Consider the following 17624-nt stretch of genomic DNA (forward strand, 5'->3'; position numbering starts at 1 on the left):
TGACAGAGAGCAGGTAGTTATTGCTTTTTCTCCCCAATTTCGATCTTGTCTCATTGCTGCAACTCCCCAATGCGCTCGGGAGGCGAAGGTCAAGTCATGCGTCCTCCGAGCGCAATGAGCCAGGTAAAGCCCCCCTGGCCAAACCCTCCCCAAACCATAACCAGAACAACGCTGGGCCAATTGTGCTCCGCCCTACGGGACTCCCAATCATGGCCGGTTGTGACACAGTCCAAGATCGAACTCGGTCTGTAGTTATGCCTCTAGCACTGCGGTGCAGTGCCTAAGACTGCTGCGCTACTCGGGAGGCCCTGCCTACAATCATTTAATCAATATCATGCTCATTATGTTTGATGTGAAAATGTTTTGAAAATGACTCTCATTCAATTCAAGTGTGGTTGTGGCAGCCCATGTTTTGGGAGTTTTTCTGGGGGTACTATCTTTTTCCAGTTTTTGCTAGACTACTAATACTTACGCCCCCTTTCCCTGTGTTCCCCGCCAGAGGCAAAGGGCCCCTGAAGAACTCCTCTGATGTCATCAAGCCCACCAAGAAGACCGCAGATGGCTCCAGGATGGACAAACTGGTATTTTGTGTGTGTACGTGTGTGTGCACAATACTCATGTTTCACCCCAAAAATATTTGTAATTTATGCACAGTTGCCTTTCTGGTTAAATTCTGCTCGTGGCTTATTGTGTGGTACGATAAACTGCAGGTGGCTACAGGAGGAGACTTCATAAAAAGCACCAATGCGCATCCACATTTTAACCTCACAGAAAACATCCCTCATGGATGGTCTGACAGAGAATAGTGTAACATTTGGGACGCACACCCTATGTACCTATGTTATGCTCTACTTTTGACCAAAGCCCTATTCAAAGGTACAGTAGTGCATTGGGTGCCATTTGAGACAAAGATATGGACTTTGGCGGCTGAGACCCAGTAACATCGTTCACTCTCCCTGAAAACGTAATTGCGTTTACTTAATAGTGTTAAGTTAAGGGCTTGTTCAGACAGAGTCCTCCATTTCCCAGGTGTGGGATAGGCCCGCTCCTCATTGGCTCAGGTTCTGACTTATCAGAGGTATCTCTCTCTCTCTCTCTCTCGCTCTCTTACCCTCCTTCCCCCTCTGTCTCTCATTCTCTCGCTTTCTCCCTTCTCCCTTCTCTCTCCCCTCTTTTATTTTTTCTCCCTCTCTCTCTCTTCCTTCTCTTTCTCTCTCCATTTCATTACAGACATTAATGAATCAGGGACGTTTCTCTTCAGTCCAGTCTTTTTGGGGACCGTCTCCAACTTTATTATGACCTTGTTCAAATTTTCAATGGGATTTATGATCCTTCCCCTCCAATTCCTCTGTCCCTCCTTCCTCTCCTCCCTCTCTTCCTCTCACTCTGAGTCATTTAAACGGTGACAGCTTTGTCTCATTAAGTTGCCATCTGGTGTAATGTATCATTAAAATCTGTTTGTTTACCGCCATCTTCTGGATAAGGGCCGGGGTTAGGCAGTGTGGCATTTCTGCAGTCAGACCTCGGTTCGAAGAGTATCTATTTTCTTGCAAATACTTTTAAAACTTTGATTTTGCCTGCCTGGAGTGCCAGCTGGGTGGAGGTTGCCCTTTATGGACTAGGAAATTGATTAAATCAAAAGTCTATATATWAAAAAAAAATACTACTTGAACCCTGGTATGTTTAGAGCCAACTGACCTGGATAAGGGGCATCTCAATAGTCTCAAGTGGTTTCCTCTCGTTGTCTCCACTTTACACCATTGAGATGTACACTATTGACGTAGAGGGCTACCCATGCAGGTTCGGGCTAGGAAACCCCTCGGTCTCACCAAAGGGACTTGTGGCCACAAACCATATTGAAGTCTCATAATATAGTGTCTGTTAGCAGTATAGACATAGCCACTGGGGACAATAATTCATTTGAAGTCTCCTTCTCTTCCTCCTTTTGTGTTGGAAGCAGGGGAGGCCAGATTTGTTTAATTAGATCCGAGCAACACTGCAGGCTTTTTAATACTACTTTAAAACTTCTGGGGACGTCTGCTGAGAGCTTTGTTTTCAAGGGACTCACTCCTCTTATATTAGACGTTATTATCTTTAAGGGACAATCTGGGATTGGTACATCCATTGCTGCACTTTTAAATGAGTAATGTAGACATTGTATAATGAACCCTGTGATACATTGTGTACTGTGGCTTCAAAATGATGGTCCTTGCATCTATAGCTTTTTCTGTGAATTTTAGAGTGGTTGCATTTCTCCTGCCCCTTCCTCGCTGTTTACCTCCCAAAAAAAGTGTCAGGGTGGCCACTTTTTCTTTATTTTCGAATCTCAGATTGCCCCTTTATAGGAATGACTTAGAAAACGGTCCACACTGTACTGCACGATACCTCACACTGGCCTTGCTTTAAATGCAGGGTGGGAGACCGGTTGGTTTATTGGTAGCAGCTGCCATTGACTTGAAATTGCCATCTCTATGATTCATTGATAATAGCTATTGCGCCATGCAGCTTCATAGTGAGCCTATTGTAGCCTATTCTTTGGTAACGGCATGCATGTTCTGTTCACCCATTACCGACACCATACATGGCTGTGCCCATCTAATGTAAAGTAATGATATGCGACAGTGCCAATTTAATGTAAAGTAATGGTCTATTTCTCTTCCGTGGGCTTTATTGGATAAAAACATCCTTTTTAACCCCGTTTCTAATGTGTAATGGTGTGGAGTGGGGGCGATTAAGCCTGTCAATGCGTTATGATTGGAAGCGCCGCGTTCCAAGTTTGTTCAACTGATGCCATTGATCATTGTTAAACTTATGTTTTCTATCCAACAGGGCCCGAGAGCGAAGGAAGAGAGGGATTCTGAGCAGCGATGAAAGGATGGGAGGGTCTTTATCAACTCCTTTTTTCAAACGAATAAGGTGTGTGTGCGTGCGTTCGTGCACGTAAAGCAAGTACAACATCAAGAACATAATGCATATTTAATGGATCATTCTGAATTTGAAGAACAATGGATGTCAATGCCGAATAGAAAAGCTCTAACCTTCTATCTTATGTATACGGTATGTAATTCAGGGTTTTAATCTGTCTGTGTTCCAAATGGTTTCCATAGGGCTCTGGTCAAAGGTAGCACACTTTATAGGGAATAGGGGGCCGTTTGGAAAGCAGCCTTTCTGTTACGTTCAGAACATTTTGCTTTATTGCCTTTAAGGCCTTGATTTCCCTTGGTATGGCCCTGAGCCATGTTCAAGTCGTAAATACCTTGCAGAGAGAACTGTTATGATCTCTACAGAACGATCAAGGTTCTCTGTTGCAATAGACTGTCGTGCAGACCTGAACGAACTGTACTGTGTTGGCTCTGATCGTTTATGTTCACATCCTTTCTGGCACGGTTCCAGCAACTATGGTGGATGGATGTGTAACCGCGGGCGTAGCGTGGGCCCCCACTCCCCAGATAGTATATGAACACGTCATAAGCCGTGGCAAAAATAATATATATATAATTTCAGGAAATTCGGTTTAAAACTGCACTACTCCGCTGTGCGTAACCAGACTGGCACAGGACAGCACGGCTCAGTACCGTGCTGAGAGTGTGAACGACTTGAAAAAATCTTTGAAATACTTTGTGCATTTTCTAGAGTCTGTTTGGGTGGGATTTGCAGTTCTGGGATTTTCCCATTGGTTAAAAYAAGACGGACAAGCTCAAACAGGCACAGATATATTATTTCAAATGATTCATCAAGTATTTGAAACCCAGGTCTGGTGGCATATGTCGCAGCGTTATGTTGGACCATGCTTTAGCATGCTTAGCTCTTGTATCCAACGTTGTGCTGGTTTCCAGGGCCATACAGCAGTGCCGAAGGTGTCTTCCCCTTCTGATTGTTGAGCTGCTGACTAGTGGGGGTTTGTTTACTACAGAACAGTCGCTCTCTCTCCCTCCCTCTCCTACTGTCCCTCCACTGCTCCCTCTCGCTCTCGCCCTCTCTAATGGCGATTGACGAGAGCTCATCGGTTCGATATGGACTCCGGTGCCTTCACACAGCAGAGCTCAGGGTCAGCAGTGACCTTGAGAGGGAAGGCAGAGGAGTGGCTAGAGCTGTATTCTGCACTACACTGTCTGTTTGCTTGTTACAGTGAGCTACATGAAGCTTATGTGTTATTGGTATTAGACAGAGTATTCCACCATATTCCTTCATTCACTCTGTTCTTTTCAAATCCATGTCGGTTTGCAGTACACTGTCTGTATGTTTCTGACACAGGGCTTATACATTGTGAACATTGGGGGGAATCTCATTTGGGTTTTCTTAACTTCTCGCGTCCTTTCGCCTCCTTCTCAAAACCCATTGGACGGGGTCAGAAGTACTGCCCCGCTGACCTTCTCACCCAATGGGTTTTCATAAGCAGGTGAGGAAAGAGGACACATGGAATCAAGGAAATGCAATTGAAATTCTCCCATGGTATTATACAGGGAGTATTACACCATGTTCTTTACACCAGTCTGTTCCTTTCAGGTCTGTGATGAACGAGAGCACACATTGGGAGAAAGGTAGAGGATCGGACCACAGCCTGTTTATTTGTTCTTTAGGCTACGTCCCAATTTCCCACCCAGCTCCCAAAGTGCGCACTTGCGCACTTCCTATCATGTTACATCCATGACGTGCACTCTTTGAGAACAGGCTGGAGAATTGTGACATGGCCATCCTTGGAAATGATATGGCGAGTGTTGGTATTTGTGCTTTCTGGTMCTCTTTCAGTTTCAAGTACAAAGTTGAATAGGCAATATGAATATCTGAACTCTTACAAAGTTAAATAGTCCCTCTAAGGAACCAGGAAACGTGTAACATTCTACGGTGGGTAGAAATTGTGCAGAATTAGACTGGTATTCATGCAATTGCAGATAATAGGTTTCCAATAGTGTGCAAATCATTTTTGCATTCTGGAAAGCCATGATCTGAAATATAATATTTTATACTATATAAAAATATAGGCGCTTGTGAGTGATAAAGAAACAGGCCTGGAGGGTGGTCAGTCAAGTTGAGGGGTTTATTAGAGAACAGTGAATATAAAGGTACTTGTTTGTATGTATGTATGTACAGGTAACTGCCAGTATAAAGGAAACACCAACATAAAGTGTCTTCATAGGGCAGTGGGCCAACACGAGCCAGAACAGCTTCAATGTGCCTAAGCATAGATTGTGTCTGGAACTATATTAGAGGGATGCAACCCGAATCCATCATTTGATGTTTTGTTGATGGTGGTGGAAAACGCGGTCTCAGGCACCGCTCCAGAATCTCCCACAAGTGTTCAATTGGGTTTGAGATCTAGTGACAGACGGCCATGGCATATGGTTTACATCGTTTTCCATGCTCATCAAGCCATTTCATGGCCATTCATGCCGTGTGGATGGTATTGTCATTCTATGGGGGCCATGGTAGGTCGCACAAATAATGGCCTGCCAAGCATTTCTATACATGAGCCTAAGCATGCTGGGATGTTAATTGCTTAATTAACTCAAGAACTACACCTGTGTGGAAGCATCTGCTTTTAATATACTTTATATCCGTCATTTACTCAAGTTCCCATTATTTTGGCAATTACCTGTATGTATGTATGTATGCAGGACTTTAGGGCTTCATTTAGTCAGGCACCCCAATTCTGATATTCTTTCCACTAATTTCACTGTTGACTAATCACATCAGATCTTTCACATCAGATCTTTTTCAGAGCTGAACTGATTAAAAGACAAATTGGTAAAAAATATATCAGAATYGGGCTGCCTGTCTAAACGCAGCCTTATATTCTCTGAGCAAACCACAACTAGTCATACCTCTCCGTGTCTACTATTAGACTCTACACAATAATCCAATCAGGCTGTGATATAGTTAGCGATATCATCATGAGAAATATATATTTTTTTGAAAGGCAATACCATAGGACCATAAAGTGTGTGCATCGTTCAGGAACACCGTTATGGGTCGGGAAGGAACAAGGAAACAAATGACTTGGATGCCAAACACTTTCAGTTACCTTAAATATAAGTTATTCCTAGCTCTACAGGTAAGGTAACATTCAAACCGGGGAAAACATACAAGATATTAAGTTAGGAGGGGAATATTGACAAAAGCACAGATCTGTGGGGGTAATACTGTCAACCTCTTCATCGTCAGGCAGTGTGATTTAAGTTGAAACGTTTCATCAGGTCTGCACAGGCATTACTCAGTAAACTAAACTCTAGTTCAATCGTCTCCTTAATAATGCACATTGTCGAAGAAAAGTTTCGAATTATATCGCCCTGCCTGATTATTTCGAGGTTTACAGTCATTTTTGCACAAACCTGCRCTCTTTTTGCACCACGAAAATACCGCCCAAAGGTTATCAGCCTTGATAGATCGATCCTCTTATTGCAGTGATTTCACTACTGCCCCATTCATCATTTCCATTCAGACGCTTAATGTGTGTACGAGCAGCCGGTCAGTACCACAATAGTAATGATATAGCAATAATATTGACGGCCATTTAGTCATTTAGGTGCCCCTCTTCTGATATGTTTTGTTTTTAACTTTCTAATCTCCCTTTTTTTTTAAGTACTTGTTTTTAGTGTCACACATTTGGCTCTCACACGGTTAAGCTACAGTAGTAATAATAGTAATAAATAGGGGTGGGAGCACGCTGGCTCCCCATTGGCCGAGAAGCCCCAAAGTGTTCATGGGAGCTGTAGTTCAGAACAGGTGGCGGGATAGCAAAGTCCTCCAGGTAGATTTTTTCATTGACCCTTCGCTCAAAAGGGAGAAAGGAGCCGGTGTTATTATCGGTATAACTCGTCTCACCGAAAGAAACAAATTAACACAAAGAAAGAAGGGAGTTTTCTTAAACTTCTCGTTGTCGGTGTTGTTTTTCTTGGTTTCATTGACATACGTCGTGGCGGCGGACGTCTTTAGAAGGAGTCCATGGCCTTGAACTCGCTGAGGGCCTGGACGGGCGAGATGTGCTTCTTCTGCGAGCCCCGTCGAACGCGGGTCTGGCACTCCTCGGGCTTCTCCCGCTTCACCAAGGGCTTCTTCTCGGGCGCCTTCATGCGCCAGCTGACCACAGGCGAGTTGACGGCGGCGGCGCCGTACACCTTGGCGTACTTGGTGGACGCCACGTAGCTGGCCTTGACTGTGAGCACCACAGCGTTCATCAAGTTCTTGGCCGCCTGGATCAGGGAGGTGGCGCTGTCCAGCTACGGAGAGAGACAGAGGACAAATGAGAAGTTAAAATCCTTATACCAACACCATATCTTACGTTGCACGTATACCTATTTCACTACATAGTATTAACTGTAGTAACAACATTGTAGTTACATAGGAACTGCTTTTACTAGGTCAGTGTTATACATTAAATGGACATATGAAAAACCATCACATATAAACCGTCACATATATAACACCTGCAATAGAAGCAATGGTTAGGTCAACTGCAAACCTGCATCATCAACTGCACATGCAACATTCTGCAGACCCCATGAGGGGAGGAAGGGAGGAGAGGAGGGGGAGAGGGGAAAMGGAAGCTCTAAGTGATTGGATAGGTGTAAGCAATAATCCAACCAATTGGATATCTTTCAGGACTTCAATGAAGCATATCTATTGGGCAGGTGTAAGCATTAATACTATCCAACCAATTGGAGATCTGTTATTTCTTCAATGAAAGAGTATTGAGATGCAACCCTTTCTTCAGAGTCTTTTCGACATCCCATGTCACGCTGCAAGATAACAAGAACTGCCTGCGGCAAAGAGCTCTCACTGAAGAAGGCTTTATCAAGCCAGCGATTCTTACAGTACAGAGGTGAGCTCTCTGTCTCTGGTCTCCCCCGCAGGGCGATAGCAGGTCCCTCAATCGTCTTATCAGAGCCCTGAGTAGCTAGACAGGGTCAGAGTGACCGCTGTACCTCCAACACATCTCTGATATGACAGCCTCATTAAGAGAAAGCGGTGTCCAAAAGAACATGGTTACGTCACCAATGGCACCCTATTCCCTATTTAGCGCACTACTTTCGACCAGAGCCTGTTATGGTGAACAAATTGTGTGCTGGTCAAAATAGGGTGCCATTTCAGACGTAGTGCCTATAGAGTTCCAGCTCATCTTGTCGGGATTAAATTACTGCATATTACTGGGTATTTTAAGCATAATTCGGGGTATCAGGGGCACCCACCGTGCTGCTAACCTTTTTATAGTGACCAGCTGGAGTTCGGAGCCAATTAAATCTAGCGGTTGACTCCCTTCTCGGGGTGGGGGGCAAGGGGGTAGGGGGGCCAGCCGCAGCCTCTAAATGTCAGCCAAACAAAACGCAGGGAGAGAAGAGAGGTACACCTGACCTCCACCAACTGCTAATTAAGAAGTGTCTGGGAAAAAAAGTGGGTGTCGTGTAGCGAGGGCAATGTTTTTCAACGCTTAATTGTCAGTTGTGTTGAGGACTTCCTGGGTTGGGGTTGGCACCGCGAAGGGGAAGAGAGAATGAGTTTTGCCAAACAACGATCGAGAGGAGTGTTACTCAAGGACCTGAGTGTTTCTAGCCATAATACGCCAATCAGAATAGGAGGTCTATTTCAACAGAGGATTGTGGACATTTTTACAACTCGTGAATTGAAGAATTCCGAGAATTCAGTGAGCCTGTTTAATGGAGGGACGTGAGCGAAAATACACTACATGATCAAAAGTACGTGGACACCTGCTCGTCGAACATCTCATTCCAAAATCACATGAAGTTGRTCGCCCCTTTGCTGCTAAAACAGACTCCACTTTTCTAGGAAGTCTTTCCTCAAGATGTTGGAACATTGCTGCAGGGACTTCCATTCAGCCACAAGAGCTTTAGTGAGGTTGGGCATTGATGTTGGGCGATTAGGCCAGGCTTGCAGACGTCATTTCAATTTGTCCCAAAGGTGTTCGATGGGGTTGAGGTTCTTCCACACCGATCTTGACAAATCGTTTCTGTATGGACCTCGCTTTGTGCACGGACGGGGGCATTGTCATGCTGAAACAGGAAAGGGCCTTCCCCAAACTGTTGCCACAAAGTTGGAACCACAGAATAGTCTAGAATGTCATTGTACTGTATGCTGTAGCGTTAAGATTTCCCTAAGAGTTCCCACTGGAACTAAGGTGTCCAAACCATGAAAAACAGCCCCATACCATTATTCCTCCACCACCAAACTTTACAGTTGGCACTATGCATTCGGGCAGGTAGCGTTCTCCTGGCATCCGCCAAACCCAGATTCGGCCGTTGGACTTCCAGATGGTGAAGCGAACGTGTTTCAACTGCTCCAGAGTCCAATGGCGTCGAACTTTACACCACTCCAGCCGACACTTGGCATTGCGCATTGGGATGGTAATTTTCAATACATTTTCAAGTAATTGCTTTTCTTATTTTACTTGACTGATGGTACATGCTTCTGATGGTCATGGTGCATTCAAGACAACTAGGAAATCCCCCCTCAAAAAAACGAGGTCAAATCATGACGTTGGTGATCTTCAGGTGGGAAAGTCAGAGCTCTAGAAAGATGCCAGAGTTTCCGACTTGAAATTCCGAGATGGATAACCATTCAAAAAGATTTTTCCCTGTCAGATCGCGTTTTTTTCCCTCAGAATTCCCAGTTGTCTTGAACGCACTGAAGTCGGAAGTCGGAGATTTCCGAGTTCTCAGTTGTTTTGAACACGCCATTAGTCTCAGCGGAGAGAGGGAGACAGCAGCAGAGGGTCCGCCTCTCACGGTCGCTGCTCTGAAGGGGTGTCCACATACCTTTGGCCATGTAGTGTATGTATCCACAACCAATAACATTTGATTACTGCTCTATTGATTGGCATGCTTTTAGCTTTTAGCTAATTGTAGGAAAATGGCAGGGCAAGGAAGCGAACCGAGTTGCTGGCGTGAAAGGCTACAAACATCCTACGCATCGCGCCAATAGGGTTGACTGGTGAGAAATTTCACGTGGCTCATATAGCAAGGATTGCTACAATATTATCCATTAACATTTATACTGCCATTAGACAATATTGCCACATTTATTGTGTAATAACTTTGAAATGTTATATTGTTAAGTTTTGTAAAATCATAGGGTAATTGCAGTAAGAAAAGAAAAAAGATCAAAGAGAATGCCTGGACTCTGAGTCTCTCTGAAATGTGGTCTTTGGCAGCCAGCGTTCTATACTAGAGCCTAAGGATATAAAGTCCTTGCCAAAACGCCATACCATTTCCTAGAAATGGGGTGTATATCAACAGTATCAACTAGCTTTCTTTCCCCTCTCGATCAAGACAAGTGGACAAGGGAAGGATGCCAAGTGACATGATTGAGATTCACCCCACAAGTGCATAGGAGGGTATATATGGGTGGATTTGAGATTGGGCGTGCAATTAATTTTCCACCTGTTGAAGTTGAAACTAACTGAGATGCGTCTATCCAGTTCAGTAGTTAGTATCCACCATAACGCTGCCATCATCTGTCCTGCGTTTTTAGACAAGCTCTGATGGAGAACAGACTAGAGCTGTCTGAAAACATTACTCGCGTTCAAATCCTTGCTTCCTCCGTTGTTGTTTCATCAATTCCTCTCAAAAGGGCATTGCGTGAGAGGATCCAAGGCTCTACCTCAGAACTCCTCCAATGCCCTTTGAGAGGAATTGTAAGAAACAAGGAGGGAGAAAGCCTAGTGAAGGTCCCTTGTAACTATTGAGATAAAGGAACGAGGCCCACAGACAGAATATTGCTGCTTACCAGTGCTTTGTGCACCTGAATACAACTATTGACAGAGACCCAGGGCCTTGACTGTACCACGTGAGGGTGTTGTGTGGTGAGACTTACCCCAGAGACGATGAGCTCTCCTCCCAGGTTCTGGACCTCGGCCTTGACCTTGCTACAGATGTTGAGCTGGTGGCAGTACAGGGCGATTCTCTGCAGGTAGGCCAGCAGGTCCTGCTTGCAGGCCGAGTCAGGGCACTGAGACATGCACACACGCAGAAACATGATGATAAAATTAGTTTAAAAACGGAGAAAATAGCTGGGAAATGTGTTAAGAAGCAGGGTTAAGAAATAGTCTTGTTTTGTACATCAGAAGTAGTTTCTAAAATGGTTGTGCACTATTTTCTTTACTAATGGCATGTCATTTCTCCACTGTACTCATTCCTACAGCAGAAAAACAACCAATCATCGAAATAGAGGGGGCAATTAGCAAGTCCTTTCCGGCCCTCTATTGTGAGAAGCCATATGAGTCTACCTCTAGTATATACTGAGGTAACCCTATTCACTATGTAGTGCACTTCTTTACACCAGTGCCCACGGGACCATTTGGGAATAGGGTGCCATTTGAGGCACAGGCACAGAGAGGGAGCGGGACAAAGGCTTTTCAGTCCCACTTGTTAAATGCACACAAAGTAGCAGTAATATATTCTGGACGTCATGCAGCGAAAATTGCTACGGCCCACAAGTTTCCTGGTGGGTAATGAAAGAATGGTGCGTTCGCTACTTTGCTTTTAAAACGCTCCCGGGCACCGTTTTGTACAGGCACCTTTTCCTCAACCATTAACAGTAAATGGTCCTAACTACAACATTCAGGCAGCATGTATAGAGTGGAAGGGAAGGGAGAAATTCACACAGTGCTCACTTCCTTGTCTTTAGTGGGGCTAGGATACATTGGGAGAGCCAAGATAAGGGGCTGCACGAGTTAGCTAAGGGACCACGTTAATTAGGGCATGCGACGTTTTCAAACATTTTGCAATGGAAGATAAACATTTGCATTTCTTATTCAGCAGTCCCTCCCTGTTTCGTTCCGTTTCCTTCATGAACACGACCCATCTCTACCTATTCCCCTCGAGTGGCGAATCCCGTGTTTAGATTGTTCCAATGTGTTCCCTTTCCACATTTTTATTTTTTTTGCCAGTTTAATTGTGCTTTAGTGGGCTTGTTCGCCCACACTGAGTAAGTAAGTAAGTAAGGGTGTGAGGCAGACTAGTAACGATGGAGTACTCGTGGTGCAGCACTAATGGTCACAGATGCACAGTTATCCTGTTTGCACAACAAATAAATGCTTTTGTGGCTGTGTCCCAAATGGCGCCATAATCCCTGCATAGTGCACTATTTTTAACCAGGGCATATAGGGCTCTGGTCAATAGTAGTGCACTATATAGGGAATAGTCTGCCATTTGGGATGCATTTTTTGTTCACATGATACACTGAACCAAAATAAATACGCAACATGTAAAGTGTTGATCCCATGTTTCATGAGCTGAAAGAAAAGATCCCAGAAATGTTCCATACACACAAAAAGCGTATTTCTCTCAAATGTTGTGCACAAATTTGTTTCCTTCCCTGTTAGTGAGCATTTCTCCATTGCCAAGATAATCCATCCACCTGACAGGTGTGGCATATCAATAAGCTGATTAAACAGCATGATCATTACACAGATGCACCTTGTATTGGGTACAATAAAAGGCCACTCTAAAATGTGCAGTTTTATCACACAACACAATGCCACAGATGTCTCAAGTTTTGAGGGAGCGTGCAATTGGCATGCTGACTGCAGGGATATCCACCAGAGTTGTTGCCAGAGAATTTAATGTTAATGTCTCTACCATAAGCCGTCTCCAACGTCCTTTTAGAGAATTTGGTAGTACGTCCAACTGGCCTTACAACCGCAGACCACGTGTATGGCGTTGTGTGGGTGAGCGGTTTGCTGATGTTAGCGTTGTGAGCAGAGTGCCCCATGGTGGCGGTGGGGTTATTGGTATGGACAGGCATAAGCTACAGACAACGAACCCAATTGCATTTTATCGATGGCAATTGGAATGTACAGAGATAACATGATGAGATCATGAGGCCCATTGTTGTGCCATTCATTTGTCGGCATCACCTCATGTTTCAGCATGTTAATGCACAGCCCCATGTCGCAAGGAACTGTACACAATTCCTGGAAGCTGAAAACGTCCCAGTTCTTCCATGGCCTGCATACTCACCAGACATGTCACCTATTGAGCATGTTTGGGATGCTCTGGATCGACGTGTACTATAGCTATTACAGTTCTTGCCAATATCCAGCAACTTCGCACAGCCAATGAAGAGTGGGACAACATTCCACAAGCCACAACCAACAGCCTGATCAATGCAAAGGAGATGTGTCGCGCTGCATGAGGCAAATGGTGGTCACACCAGATACTGACTGGTTTTCTGATCAATGCCCCCTACATTTTTGAAAGGTATCTCTAACCAAAATATGCATATCTTTATTCCGAGTCATGTAAAATCCATAGATGAGGGCCTAATGGATTTATTTAAATTATCTGATTTCTTTATATGAACTGTAATTGTTCCATGTTGCGTTTCATATTTTTTGTCACGACTTCCGCCGAAGTCGGTCCCTCTCCTTGTTCGGGCGTTTTTTGGCGGTCGACGTCACCGACCTTCTAGCCATCACTGATCCATTTTTCATTTTCCATTGGTTTTGTCTTGTCTTCCTTCACACCTGGTTCCAATCCCATCAATTACATGTTGTGTATTTAACCCTCTGTTTCCCCTCATGTCCTTGTCGGAGATTGTTTGATTGTATGTGATTGTGCTAGTATGTGTTGGGTGTGCGATGGGTTTTGTACCCACTTTTGTTATTTTATATATTTTGGTTTTTGGAATTTGGTCAGCACTTATTAAAGAACTCCGTTTATACCAAGTTTGTTCTCCTGCGCCTGACTTCCCTGCCACCAACACGCACCCACTACATTTTTGTTCAGTATACTTCAAAGTACAGTAAATAATGACTTGGCATCTTTCAAAGATCAAATCCAATTTTATTTGTCATGTGCGCCAAATACAACAGGTGTAGACTTTACTGTGAAAAGCTTACTTACAAGCCCTTAACCAACAATAGAAAAATTTGCAAAATAAAAAAGTAATTAGTAACAAAAAAATAACAATATTGTGGCTATATACTGTAAAGGAGTACTGGTGCCGAGTCAATGTGCAGATCACATTGATCAGAGATATTATAATCAATGCTATAACTGTTGAATAAATACACAAATGGACACAGCAGTCATTTAAAGTATCTCTCCAGTGTTCCAGATTTATTATGAAATATTTAAAAAATGATTAAGGATGTTAAAAATCTGCTTTTCTCAGTGCCCCTGCTTGGCTTGTTAGAAACAACAATGTTTTCGGCGTATATTGGTTAAAAAAGAAAACAAATTATTGGCAGCTCAGCTGCTACCTATAACAGTCAACAACAGCTAATTAGGTTTCCACTTGACATAAAAATTTTAGCTACAAACCACAGGAAAGGCGAGATGGTTGATGTGTGGAGGATCTGCTTTGACTTGCTTTCTTGTTGGCTAACGTTAGCTGACGGCTTCCAAACATCAAGCAGGACAACTCTTACAAACCACATACGTGAGTAAGCATTTCGTTGGACAGTGTACACCATGTATATCTTGTTTGGGATAGGGGGCAGCATTTTCACTTTTGGATGAATAGCATGCCCAGAGTGAACTGCCTCCTACTCAGTCCCAGATGCTAATATATGCATATTATTAGCATTGGATAGRAAACACTCTGAAGTTTCTAAACCTATTTGAATGATGTCTGTGAGTATAACAGAACTCATATGGAAGGCAAAAACCTGAGAAAAAATCCAAACAGGAAGTGGGACATCTGAGGTTTGTAGTTTTTGAACTCACCCCTATCGAATTCACAGAGGGATATGGGTTATTTTTCACTTTCTAAGGCTTCCACTAGATGTCAACTGTCTTTAGAATGTTGTTTCAGGCTGCTCATGTGAAGGGGGCCGGATGGGAGATGTTTTACTAAGGGGTCTGCCTACAGCCTCGTTCTCAGTCAAGCGCTTTCACTTGAGAGGTTGCTCTCGTTCCAGGGCAATTCTACAGACAATGGAATTCTCCGGTTGGAACAGTATTGAACTTTTATGATAAAAACATCCTAAAGATTGATTCTATACTTCGTTTGACAAGTTTCTTCGACCTGTAATATAACTTTTTGAACGTTTCGTCCGAATCGACCAGATCGCGCTTTTGGATTGTTTACCAAACGCACTAACAAAAGAAGCTATTGGACATAAATGGACATAAATGATGGACATTATCGAACAAAACAAGCATTTATTGTGGAATTGCGATTCCTGGGAGTGCATTCTGATAAAGATCATCAAAGGTAAGTGAATAATTATATATGAATAATATGAATAATGTTGACTACCCAACATGGCGTATATTTCTCTGGCAGGTTTGGGCTCTGAGCGCCGTTCTCAGATTATGATTTTCCGTAAAGTTTTTTTGAAATCTGACACAGCGGTTGCATTAAGGAGAAGTGTATCTAAAGTTTAATGTATAATAGCTGTATTTTCATCAACATTTATTATGAGTATTTCTGTGAATTCATGTGGCTCTCTGCAATATCACTGCATGTTTTGGAACTACTGAATCTAACACACCAATGTAAAATACGATTTTTGGATATAAATATGAACTTTTACCGAACAAAACATACATGTATTGTGTAACATGAAGTCCTATGAGTGTCATCTGACGAAGATCATCAAAGGTTAGTGATTAATTTTATCTCTATTTGTGCTTTTTCTGACTCCTCTCTTTGGCTGGAAAAATGGCTGGGTTTATCTGTGACTTGGTGGTGACCTAACATAATCGTGTGTGGAGCTTTCGCTGTAAAGCATTTTTGAAATCAGACACTGTGGCTGGATTAACGAGAATTGTATCTTTAAAATGGTGCCTAATACTTGTATGTTTGAGAAATTTGATTTATGAGATTTCTGTTGTTTTGTATTTGGCGGCCTGCAATTTTATTGGCTGTTGGCGAGGGGTTCCGCTAGCGGAACGGGGTTCCGACTAATAAAACTTGAAACTACAAACCACATAATTTGAAATAAAAGTGACTGGCGAGATACTTTAGTTGTTGCAAATGCTTTGTCCCTTTTGCTAACACCAGCTAAGGATTGCTTGGCTTGCTAGCTAGCTTGCTTGTGTGCATTCCTGAGCCTGTGTTCAAATACCCATACGTGTGTCCTAAATAGTAGGCCATTTGAGTGTGAAAGAAATTAAGTTTTATAGTATGTGACATTTAAAAAAAATCAAGTATACTTTAAAATGCCTGGATGTCATACTAATTTCGGCTTTGGCAACAGCTGATAATCAGATATGGGGTCTGTGATACCAAAATGAACCAATAACACAAAACAACACAATTGTGCACGACACATTCTCTATGCGGAAATAGAATGTTTTTCGGGTATGATTTAAATGCCAGGATGTTATATACTCATACTCATATACTCATCTAGTGGAATTTGATGCACACTTTCCCACAATGCATTGGAAGAGGTGAACTATGAGTGATCGTCCCTAGTTCTCTTCAAGTAGCCAAACAACAAAACTCGGCTACTTAATTGGGAAGTTGCCACATAGAGAAGCTTCTGAGGTGGTGTTCAAATGTAGGCTGAGTAGTTCTTGTTCTCCTTAAAATGATCACAAGTATTGCATCGTAGGCTACATCTTTGAAAAATGACTTCTCATTGAATAGGGTTTCTTGTTCTCTTGGCCTTCATCAGACCTTTTAAACTAAACACTAAACCATCTTTTTTTTATATATATTTTTTTTTATTGAATATTAAAACATACAATCTACTTGCAGTGAAGCTGCTCAACATTTACATTACATTCAATCATCTAACAGACTCCCATCCAGAGCGACCCACAGACGCAACCAGGGTCAACGCCTTGCCCAAGGGCACGTCGACAGGTCTCCCACAAGGTCAAAAACGGGAACCCAAACCAGCGATCCATCAGCCACCGGCCCAAGCTCCCAAATGCCATGCCAGCAGCCCTCCAAGAACCCCCCCCACAGGTCCCCGAGAGCTGCCCCTCAACCATCCGAGACCCCCCCTCCCAAAATAATCTGAATCAAATCAAATCAAATAATTCTGATGTAACAACGTTGACCCTCAGTGTCATTCAAACTTCCATCTTTTGACTTGTGAATGTGTAGGCACCGGGGACTCAGGATGTGGCTGCATTTTTGATGTCATGTTAATCAGGTATTTTGATTTGAACATACGGATTGTTTTAGTTTTGTAGGCTACCTATTTAATTATTTAATTGATGGATCAAGCCTTAGCAGTCATTCTGATCTCGTTCCCAATGATCAGTGCTTTCATTTATTATGCTGCCGTCCAGCGGTTCTGAATTGGCGATGCACCCGACTTTCAACTGTTTCGGCGCAATAGCCTTTTGATTTGAACATGTGAAAGGTTTTAATGTGTGTACTAGGTCGATTTAATTTATATACAGTACGTTGCAGTACTTTACTAATAATTATGTTCAAATGGAACCAAAAGATCTGTTTTTGTCTTCAATGCATGTTTGTTGAATTTAGAAAAACCCACCTGCATACCTGGTACTGTGTGGCATACGGCCGTGGCATACTGCATAATTTTTACTGAAACAGTATATGCTAAATAGTATGCGACGATGAGTACATAGGATGCAGTTTAAGTATGTTGTACGCTAGTATTGGTATTCGGACACGGCCATGTCTCCCCACCAGAGAGGGGGGAGAAAGCTGCTGGATCAATTACATACGGGCCTGTCTCA

The 17624-nt window shown here is 43.2% G+C and overlaps 1 protein-coding gene across 1 annotated transcript in view; it reads right to left on the reverse strand.

Moving 5' to 3' along the window:
• Positions 1-6829: 6829 nt before the first annotated feature.
• The window catches only part of LOC111971563 (catenin alpha-2), a 121609-nt gene continuing 110814 nt past the window's right edge, over positions 6830-17624 (reverse strand). Inside the window, exons 9-10 of the mRNA XM_023998397.2 lie at positions 10825-10959; positions 6830-7217 (exon numbers count right to left, since the gene is read on the reverse strand). Coding sequence (XP_023854165.2) covers positions 6930-7217; positions 10825-10959 — 423 coding nt within the window. The 3' untranslated portion in view covers positions 6830-6929. The remainder of the gene's footprint in view (positions 7218-10824; positions 10960-17624) is intronic.

The sequence above is a fragment of the Salvelinus sp. IW2-2015 genome, linkage group LG13 (genome assembly GCF_002910315.2).
Source record: "Salvelinus sp. IW2-2015 linkage group LG13, ASM291031v2, whole genome shotgun sequence".
Taxonomy (NCBI): Eukaryota; Metazoa; Chordata; class Actinopteri; order Salmoniformes; family Salmonidae; genus Salvelinus; species Salvelinus sp. IW2-2015.